At 41.7% G+C, this 10710-nt stretch overlaps 1 protein-coding gene across 1 annotated transcript in view; it reads left to right on the top strand.

Moving 5' to 3' along the window:
* Positions 1-9610: 9610 nt before the first annotated feature.
* The window catches only part of LOC120623639, a gene marked incomplete at its 3' end in the record, with an annotated part of 1142 nt that continues 42 nt past the window's right edge, over positions 9611-10710 (top strand). Inside the window, exons 1-2 of the mRNA XM_039889789.1 lie at positions 9611-10004; positions 10049-10710. The exon at positions 10049-10710 is cut by the window's right edge and continues 42 nt beyond it. Coding sequence (XP_039745723.1) covers positions 9611-10004; positions 10049-10710 — 1056 coding nt within the window. The remainder of the gene's footprint in view (positions 10005-10048) is intronic.

Here is a 10710-nt window from a genome sequence, read left to right as displayed (position 1 = left end):
TGCTACCACATCCAAGGAAGGCAGCAGGCGCGCAAATTACCCCCTCCCGGCACGGGGAGGTAGGGGTAGGTAGTGACGAAAAATAATGATACGGGACTCTTACGAGGCCTCGTAATCGGAATGAGTACACTTCAAATATTTTAACGAGGTAAAATTTAAGGGCATTGAGGGTCTGGTGCCAGTGGTGGTTGATTAGATGCACACACTATACTTTTATAATTATCCTATACAAGTACCAGTACAATTATTAAATATAGACGCGCAAGGTCGTTACACGAACCGCTTACCATTATAGTAAAGTACTATGCAAACACACATAACATATACGCAATAAGGGAACTTTAAATTGGAGATTTTACCCTACCACACCCGTCTGTCTCATTTTGAAAACTATTCAAAATAATTGCTATTTTTCATTCTCATTCAAATATAAATAATAGTAAAAAATAATATATAATTTTTGACTGAACTGAACCCAAGTGCCCCTCATATACATGTTCTAACCTAACCTAACCTAAATCTAGTTTTGATTCCTTTAGACTTTAGATTCAAGATTTAATGTGAATATATGCATTAATAAAAACTCATTACTATTTTAATACTAGTTATGCTGCTGTTGATGCACTGATGAAAGCCAGATAGCTAGATCAGTGTTTAGTTAGTCGTAGTTGCCGGTGGGCTGAGGTCTAAAGGAATCCAAACTAGTTTTAAAAGGTTTGGATAGGTTAGGTTAGGTTAGAACATGAATAAGACGGGTGACCGGCCTGCGGCCGGGCACTTAGGTTCCGTTTAAAAAAAATAAAAACAAAAAAAAAACGTACCACTACAAAGTACTCTTGCTTATATATTAGAAGATATTGTAAAATAACAATAAGTTTAATTTTTTTTTTTTTTTCACTAACACATTAGGCCCGTCGCGCCGCGCCACTACTATATGGGGCGAAGGTGCGAAGGTGACGGCGACGACAAAGTACCGAGTCTAAGGAGTCTGATGGCGGCGCCACACAGTGGCGTTATGTCTCTATAAAAGTGGTGGTCTTTTATTATATTATTTATTAATGGTATTTTTTTAATATCATATCAATACTGTACCCCGCACGGGGGGGAGGTAGTGACGAAAAATAAGGATACGAGGTCTCGTAATCGCAATGAGTTTCTGCGACTACCATTGTTTGTCGCGGGTAACGGGGAATCAGGGTTCGATTCCGGTGAGGGAGCCTGAGAATCTGCTACCACATCCAAGGAAGGCAGCAGGCGCGCAAATTACCCCCTCCCGGCACGGGGAGGTAGGGGTAGGTAGTGACGAAAAATAATGATACGGGACTCTTACGAGGCCTCGTAATCGGAATGAGTACACTTCAAATATTTTAACGAGGTAAAATTTAAGGGCATTGAGGGTCTGGTGCCAGTGGTGGTTGATTAGATGCACACACTATACTTTTATAATTATCCTATACAAGTACCAGTACAATTATTAAATATAGACGCGCAAGGTCGTTACACGAACCGCTTACCATTATAGTAAAGTACTATGCAAACACACATAACATATACGCAATAAGGGAACTTTAAATTGGAGATTTTACCCTACCACACCCGTCTGTCTCATTTTGAAAACTATTCAAAATAATTGCTATTTTTCATTCTCATTCAAATATAAATAATAGTAAAAAATAATATATAATTTTTGACTGAACTGAACCCAAGTGCCCCTCATATACATGTTCTAACCTAACCTAACCTAAATCTAGTTTTGATTCCTTTAGACTTTAGATTCAAGATTTAATGTGAATATATGCATTAATAAAAACTCATTACTATTTTAATACTAGTTATGCTGCTGTTGATGCACTGATGAAAGCCAGATAGCTAGATCAGTGTTTAGTTAGTCGTAGTTGCCGGTGGGCTTAGGTCTAAAGGAATCCAAACTAGTTTTAAAAGGTTTGGATAGGTTAGGTTAGGTTAGAACATGAATAAGACGGGTGTCCGGCCTGCGGCCGGGCACTTAGGTTCCGTTTAAAAAAAATAAAAACAAAAAAAAAACGTACCACTACAAAGTACTCTTGCTTATATATTAGAAGATATTGTAAAATAACAATAAGTTTAATTTTTTTTTTTTTTTCACTAACACATTAGGCCCGTCGCGCCGCGCCACTACTATATGGGGCGAAGGTGCGAAGGTGACGGCGACGACAAAGTACCGAGTCTAAGGAGTCTGATGGCGGCGCCACACAGTGGCGTTATGTCTCTATAAAAGTGGTGGTCTTTTATTATATTATTTATTAATGGTATTTTTTTAATATCATATCAATACTGTACCCCGCACGGGGGGGAGGTAGTGACGAAAAATAAGGATACGAGGTCTCGTAATCGCAATGAGTTTCTGCGACTACCATTGTTTGTCGCGGGTAACGGGGAATCAGGGTTCGATTCCGGTGAGGGAGCCTGAGAATCTGCTACCACATCCAAGGAAGGCAGCAGGCGCGCAAATTACCCCCTCCCGGCACGGGGAGGTAGGGGTAGGTAGTGACGAAAAATAATGATACGGGACTCTTACGAGGCCTCGTAATCGGAATGAGTACACTTCAAATATTTTAACGAGGTAAAATTTAAGGGCATTGAGGGTCTGGTGCCAGTGGTGGTTGATTAGATGCACACACTATACTTTTATAATTATCCTATACAAGTACCAGTACAATTATTAAATATAGACGCGCAAGGTCGTTACACGAACCGCTTACCATTATAGTAAAGTACTATGCAAACACACATAACATATACGCAATAAGGGAACTTTAAATTGGAGATTTTACCCTACCACGCCCGTCTGTCTCATTTTGAAAACTATTCAAAATAATTGCTATTTTTCATTCTCATTCAAATATAAATAATAGTAAAAAATAATATATAATTTTTGACTGAACTGAACCCAAGTGCCCCTCATATACATGTTCTAACCTAACCTAACCTAAATCTAGTTTTGATTCCTTTAGACTTTAGATTCAAGATTTAATGTGAATATATGCATTAATAAAAACTCATTACTATTTTAATACTAGTTATGCTGCTGTTGATGCACTGATGAAAGCCAGATAGCTAGATCAGTGTTTAGTTAGTCGTAGTTGCCGGTGGGCTTAGGTCTAAAGGAATCCAAACTAGTTTTAAAAGGTTTGGATAGGTTAGGTTAGGTTAGAACATGAATAAGACGGGTGTCCGGCCTGCGGCCGGGCACTTAGGTTCCGTTTAAAAAAAATAAAAACAAAAAAAAAACGTACCACTACAAAGTACTCTTGCTTATATATTAGAAGATATTGTAAAATAACAATAAGTTTAATTTTTTTTTTTTTTTCACTAACACATTAGGCCCGTCGCGCCGCGCCACTACTATATGGGGCGAAGGTGCGAAGGTGACGGCGACGACAAAGTACCGAGTCTAAGGAGTCTGATGGCGGCGCCACACAGTGGCGTTATGTCTCTATAAAAGTGGTGGTCTTTTATTATATTATTTATTAATGGTATTTTTTTAATATCATATCAATACTGTACCCCGCACGGGGGGGAGGTAGTGACGAAAAATAAGGATACGAGGTCTCGTAATCGCAATGAGTTTCTGCGACTACCATTGTTTGTCGCGGGTAACGGGGAATCAGGGTTCGATTCCGGTGAGGGAGCCTGAGAATCTGCTACCACATCCAAGGAAGGCAGCAGGCGCGCAAATTACCCCCTCCCGGCACGGGGAGGTAGGGGTAGGTAGTGACGAAAAATAATGATACGGGACTCTTACGAGGCCTCGTAATCGGAATGAGTACACTTCAAATATTTTAACGAGGTAAAATTTAAGGGCATTGAGGGTCTGGTGCCAGTGGTGGTTGATTAGATGCACACACTATACTTTTATAATTATCCTATACAAGTACCAGTACAATTATTAAATATAGACGCGCAAGGTCGTTACACGAACCGCTTACCATTATAGTAAAGTACTATGCAAACACACATAACATATACGCAATAAGGGAACTTTAAATTGGAGATTTTACCCTACCACACCCGTCTGTCTCATTTTGAAAACTATTCAAAATAATTGCTATTTTTCATTCTCATTCAAATATAAATAATAGTAAAAAATAATATATAATTTTTGACTGAACTGAACCCAAGTGCCCCTCATATACATGTTCTAACCTAACCTAACCTAAATCTAGTTTTGATTCCTTTAGACTTTAGATTCAAGATTTAATGTGAATATATGCATTAATAAAAACTCATTACTATTTTAATACTAGTTATGCTGCTGTTGATGCACTGATGAAAGCCAGATAGCTAGATCAGTGTTTAGTTAGTCGTAGTTGCCGGTGGGCTTAGGTCTAAAGGAATCCAAACTAGTTTTAAAAGGTTTGGATAGGTTAGGTTAGGTTAGAACATGAATAAGACGGGTGTCCGGCCTGCGGCCGGGCACTTAGGTTCCGTTTAAAAAAAATAAAAACAAAAAAAAAACGTACCACTACAAAGTACTCTTGTTTATATTAGAAGATATTGTAAAATAACAATAAGTTTAATTTTTTTTTTTTTTTCACTAACACATTAGGCCCGTCGCGCCGCGCCACTACTATATGGGGCGAAGGTGCGAAGGTGACGGCGACGACAAAGTACCGAGTCTAAGGAGTCTGATGGCGGCGCCACACAGTGGCGTTATGTCTCTATAAAAGTGGTGGTCTTTTATTATATTATTTATTAATGGTATTTTTTTAATATCATATCAATACTGTACCCCGCACGGGGGGGAGGTAGTGACGAAAAATAAGGATACGAGGTCTCGTAATCGCAATGAGTTTCTGCGACTACCATTGTTTGTCGCGGGTAACGGGGAATCAGGGTTCGATTCCGGTGAGGGAGCCTGAGAATCTGCTACCACATCCAAGGAAGGCAGCAGGCGCGCAAATTACCCCCTCCCGGCACGGGGAGGTAGGGGTAGGTAGTGACGAAAAATAATGATACGGGACTCTTACGAGGCCTCGTAATCGGAATGAGTACACTTCAAATATTTTAACGAGGTAAAATTTAAGGGCATTGAGGGTCTGGTGCCAGTGGTGGTTGATTAGATGCACACACTATACTTTTATAATTATCCTATACAAGTACCAGTACAATTATTAAATATAGACGCGCAAGGTCGTTACACGAACCGCTTACCATTATAGTAAAGTACTATGCAAACACACATAACATATACGCAATAAGGGAACTTTAAATTGGAGATTTTACCCTACCACACCCGTCTGTCTCATTTTGAAAACTATTCAAAATAATTGCTATTTTTCATTCTCATTCAAATATAAATAATAGTAAAAAATAATATATAATTTTTGACTGAACTGAACCCAAGTGCCCCTCATATACATGTTCTAACCTAACCTAACCTAAATCTAGTTTTGATTCCTTTAGACTTTAGATTCAAGATTTAATGTGAATATATGCATTAATAAAAACTCATTACTATTTTAATACTAGTTATGCTGCTGTTGATGCACTGATGAAAGCCAGATAGCTAGATCAGTGTTTAGTTAGTCGTAGTTGCCGGTGGGCTTAGGTCTAAAGGAATCCAAACTAGTTTTAAAAGGTTTGGATAGGTTAGGTTAGGTTAGAACATGAATAAGACGGGTGTCCGGCCTGCGGCCGGGCACTTAGGTTCCGTTTAAAAAAAATAAAAACAAAAAAAAAACGTACCACTACAAAGTACTCTTGCTTATATATTAGAAGATATTGTAAAATAACAATAAGTTTAATTTTTTTTTTTTTTTCACTAACACATTAGGCCCGTCGCGCCGCGCCACTACTATATGGGGCGAAGGTGCGAAGGTGACGGCGACGACAAAGTACCGAGTCTAAGGAGTCTGATGGCGGCGCCACACAGTGGCGTTATGTCTCTATAAAAGTGGTGGTCTTTTATTATATTATTTATTAATGGTATTTTTTTAATATCATATCAATACTGTACCCCGCACGGGGGGGAGGTAGTGACGAAAAATAAGGATACGAGGTCTCGTAATCGCAATGAGTTTCTGCGACTACCATTGTTTGTCGCGGGTAACGGGGAATCAGGGTTCGATTCCGGTGAGGGAGCCTGAGAATCTGCTACCACATCCAAGGAAGGCAGCAGGCGCGCAAATTACCCCCTCCCGGCACGGGGAGGTAGGGGTAGGTAGTGACGAAAAATAATGATACGGGACTCTTACGAGGCCTCGTAATCGGAATGAGTACACTTCAAATATTTTAACGAGGTAAAATTTAAGGGCATTGAGGGTCTGGTGCCAGTGGTGGTTGATTAGATGCACACACTATACTTTTATAATTATCCTATACAAGTACCAGTACAATTATTAAATATAGACGCGCAAGGTCGTTACACGAACCGCTTACCATTATAGTAAAGTACTATGCAAACACACATAACATATACGCAATAAGGGAACTTTAAATTGGAGATTTTACCCTACCACACCCGTCTGTCTCATTTTGAAAACTATTCAAAATAATTGCTATTTTTCATTCTCATTCAAATATAAATAATAGTAAAAAATAATATATAATTTTTGACTGAACTGAACCCAAGTGCCCCTCATATACATGTTCTAACCTAACCTAACCTAAATCTAGTTTTGATTCCTTTAGACTTTAGATTCAAGATTTAATGTGAATATATGCATTAATAAAAACTCATTACTATTTTAATACTAGTTATGCTGCTGTTGATGCACTGATGAAAGCCAGATAGCTAGATCAGTGTTTAGTTAGTCGTAGTTGCCGGTGGGCTTAGGTCTAAAGGAATCCAAACTAGTTTTAAAAGGTTTGGATAGGTTAGGTTAGGTTAGAACATGAATAAGACGGGTGACCGGCCTGCGGCCGGGCACTTAGGTTCCGTTTAAAAAAAATAAAAACAAAAAAAAAACGTACCACTACAAAGTACTCTTGCTTATATATTAGAAGATATTGTAAAATAACAATAAGTTTAATTTTTTTTTTTTTTCACTAACACATTAGGCCCGTCGCGCCGCGCCACTACTATATGGGGCGAAGGTGCGAAGGTGACGGCGACGACAAAGTACCGAGTCTAAGGAGTCTGATGGCGGCGCCACACAGTGGCGTTATGTCTCTATAAAAGTGGTGGTCTTTTATTATATTATTTATTAATGGTATTTTTTTAATATCATATCAATACTGTACCCCGCACGGGGGGGAGGTAGTGACGAAAAATAAGGATACGAGGTCTCGTAATCGCAATGAGTTTCTGCGACTACCATTGTTTGTCGCGGGTAACGGGGAATCAGGGTTCGATTCCGGTGAGGGAGCCTGAGAATCTGCTACCACATCCAAGGAAGGCAGCAGGCGCGCAAATTACCCCCTCCCGGCACGGGGAGGTAGGGGTAGGTAGTGACGAAAAATAATGATACGGGACTCTTACGAGGCCTCGTAATCGGAATGAGTACACTTCAAATATTTTAACGAGGTAAAATTTAAGGGCATTGAGGGTCTGGTGCCAGTGGTGGTTGATTAGATGCACACACTATACTTTTATAATTATCCTATACAAGTACCAGTACAATTATTAAATATAGACGCGTAAGGTCGTTACACGAACCGCTTACCATTATAGTAAAGTACTATGCAAACACACATAACATATACGCAATAAGGGAACTTTAAATTGGAGATTTTACCCTACCACACCCGTCTGTCTCATTTTGAAAACTATTCAAAATAATTGCTATTTTTCATTCTCATTCAAATATAAATAATAGTAAAAAATAATATATAATTTTTGACTGAACTGAACCCAAGTGCCCCTCATATACATGTTCTAACCTAACCTAACCTAAATCTAGTTTTGATTCCTTTAGACTTTAGATTCAAGATTTAATGTGAATATATGCATTAATAAAAACTCATTACTATTTTAATACTAGTTATGCTGCTGTTGATGCACTGATGAAAGCCAGATAGCTAGATCAGTGTTTAGTTAGTCGTAGTTGCCGGTGGGCTTAGGTCTAAAGGAATCCAAACTAGTTTTAAAAGGTTTGGATAGGTTAGGTTAGGTTAGAACATGAATAAGACGGGTGTCCGGCCTGCGGCCGGGCACTTAGGTTCCGTTTAAAAAAAAATAAAAACAAAAAAAAAACGTACCACTACAAAGTACTCTTGTTTATATTAGAAGATATTGTAAAATAACAATAAGTTTAATTTTTTTTTTTTTTTTTTCACTAACACATTAGGCCCGTCGCGCCGCGCCACTACTATATGGGGCGAAGGTGCGAAGGTGACGGCGACGACAAAGTACCGAGTCTAAGGAGTCTGATGGCGGCGCCACACAGTGGCGTTATGTCTCTATAAAAGTGGTGGTCTTTTATTATATTATTTATTAATGGTATTTTTTTTTTTTTTTTTTTTTAATATCATATCAATACTGTACCCCGCACGGGGGGGAGGTAGTGACGAAAAATAAGGATACGAGGTCTCGTAATCGCAATGAGTTTCTGCGACTACCATTGTTTGTCGCGGGTAACGGGGAATCAGGGTTCGATTCCGGTGAGGGAGCCTGAGAATCTGCTACCACATCCAAGGAAGGCAGCAGGCGCGCAAATTACCCCCTCCCGGCACGGGGAGGTAGGGGTAGGTAGTGACGAAAAATAATGATACGGGACTCTTACGAGGCCTCGTAATCGGAATGAGTACACTTCAAATATTTTAACGAGGTAAAATTTAAGGGAATTGAGGGTCTGGTGCCAGTGGTGGTTGATTAGATGCACACACTATACTTTTATAATTATCCTATACAAGTACCAGTACAATTATTAAATATAGACGCGCAAGGTCGTTACACGAACCGCTTACCATTATAGTAAAGTACTATGCAAACACACATAACATATACGCAATAAGGGAACTTTAAATTGGAGATTTTACCCTACCACACCCGTCTGTCTCATTATGAAAACTATTCAAAATAATTGCTATTTTTCATTCTCATTCAAATATAAATAATAGTAAAAAATAATATATAATTTTTGACTGAACTGAACCCAAGTGCCCCTCATATACATGTTCTAACCTAACCTAACCTAAATCTAGTTTTGATTCCTTTAGACTTTAGATTCAAGATTTAATGTGAATATATGCATTAATAAAAACTCATTACTATTTTAATACTAGTTATGCTGCTGTTGATGCACTGATGAAAGCCAGATAGCTAGATCAGTGTTTAGTTAGTCGTAGTTGCCGGTGGGCTTAGGTCTAAAGGAATCCAAACTAGTTTTAAAAGGTTTGGATAGGTTAGGTTAGGTTAGGTTAGGTTAGGTTAGGTTAGGTTAGGTTAGGTTAGGTTAGGTTAGGTTAGGTTAGGTTAGGTTAGGTTAGGTTAGGTTCACTTCGGTACCATGAAGTGCCTCCGTATCTCAGGAGGCTGTTGGAGTCATACCTCCAGGATAGGTGGATATCCTGGACGGGGAGTGGCGGGCAACGAGAGCGGCGGAAGGTGCTCAATGGGGTCCCGCAGGGATCGGTTCTCGGGCCGGTGTTGTGGAACATCGGCTTCGATTGGCTCCTGCGGGCCCCCATGCTGCCGGGGACAAGGGTGTTATGCTATGCGGATGACACTCTAGTCACGGCACGCGGGAGCACCTTTGCGGAGGCGTCCCGCCTGGCCACGGTCAGCGCGTCTCTAGTGGCAAGGAGGGTCCAGGCCTTGGGTCTGAGGGTTTCGGTCCCTAAGACCGAGGCCCTCCTCTTCCATGGCCCTCGCAGAGGTCCACCACGAGGTGCCCAAATCACCGTCCAGGGTGTTCAGGTGGAAATAAAGGCCCAGATGAAGTACCTGGGCCTCACCCTGGACGGACGGTGGAGTTTTAAAGGGCACTTCGAGCTGCTTGCGCCCAGACTCGTCGGAGCGGCAGCCGCTCTGGGGGGCTTTTGCCCAACATCGGGGGGCCGGACTCAGCCTGCAGGCGCCTGTATGCGGGTATCGTCAGGAGTATGGCGCTGTACGGGGCTCCAGTATGGGTGCACGCATTGACTCCGCAGAATATCACACTACTGCGGAGACCGCAACGCGTAATCGCGGTGCGTGCGATCCGGGGCTACCGTACGGTGTCTTGGACGGCATCCACACTTCTTGCTGGCGACCCGCCGTGGGACCTGCAGGCTGAGGTGCTTGCACAGGTGCACCGCTACCGGTCAAGTGTGAGGACTCGAGGGGAAAGACCAGGACCCGAGGAGATTGGGAGACTCCGTACCCTCGGAAGGGAGGTCCTGGTCCAGAGATGGAGAGAAGACCTCGAGTCCCCGGTGGCGGGCATCTGGACGGTGGAGGGCATCCGGCCCCACCTAGAGCGGTGGCTGAAGCGGCGCCATGGCGCGCTGACGTATCGCCTCGTGCAGGTGCTTACCGGACACGGCTGCTTCGGTAAATACCTGCACGGGATCGCGAGGAGGGAGGCCTCGCCGATCTGCCATGAGTGTGACGCGCCTGAAGACACGGCGCTCCACACCTTGGCAGTATGCGCGTCATGGGCCCCGCAAAGACACGCAATGGTGTCACTCCTGGACGGTGACCTCTCGCTGCCAAGTGTTATCAATCTGATGCTCGGCAGCGAGGAGGGATGGTCTACTGTCGCCTCCTTCTGCGAAGCCGTAATGGGCTTGAAGGAGGCCTCGGAG

Source organism: Pararge aegeria, chromosome 1 (assembly GCF_905163445.1).
Source record: "Pararge aegeria chromosome 1, ilParAegt1.1, whole genome shotgun sequence".
Taxonomy (NCBI): Eukaryota; Metazoa; Arthropoda; class Insecta; order Lepidoptera; family Nymphalidae; genus Pararge; species Pararge aegeria.
The sequence above is the reverse complement of the archived record's forward strand: the minus strand, read 5'-3'. Positions and strand labels throughout refer to the sequence as shown.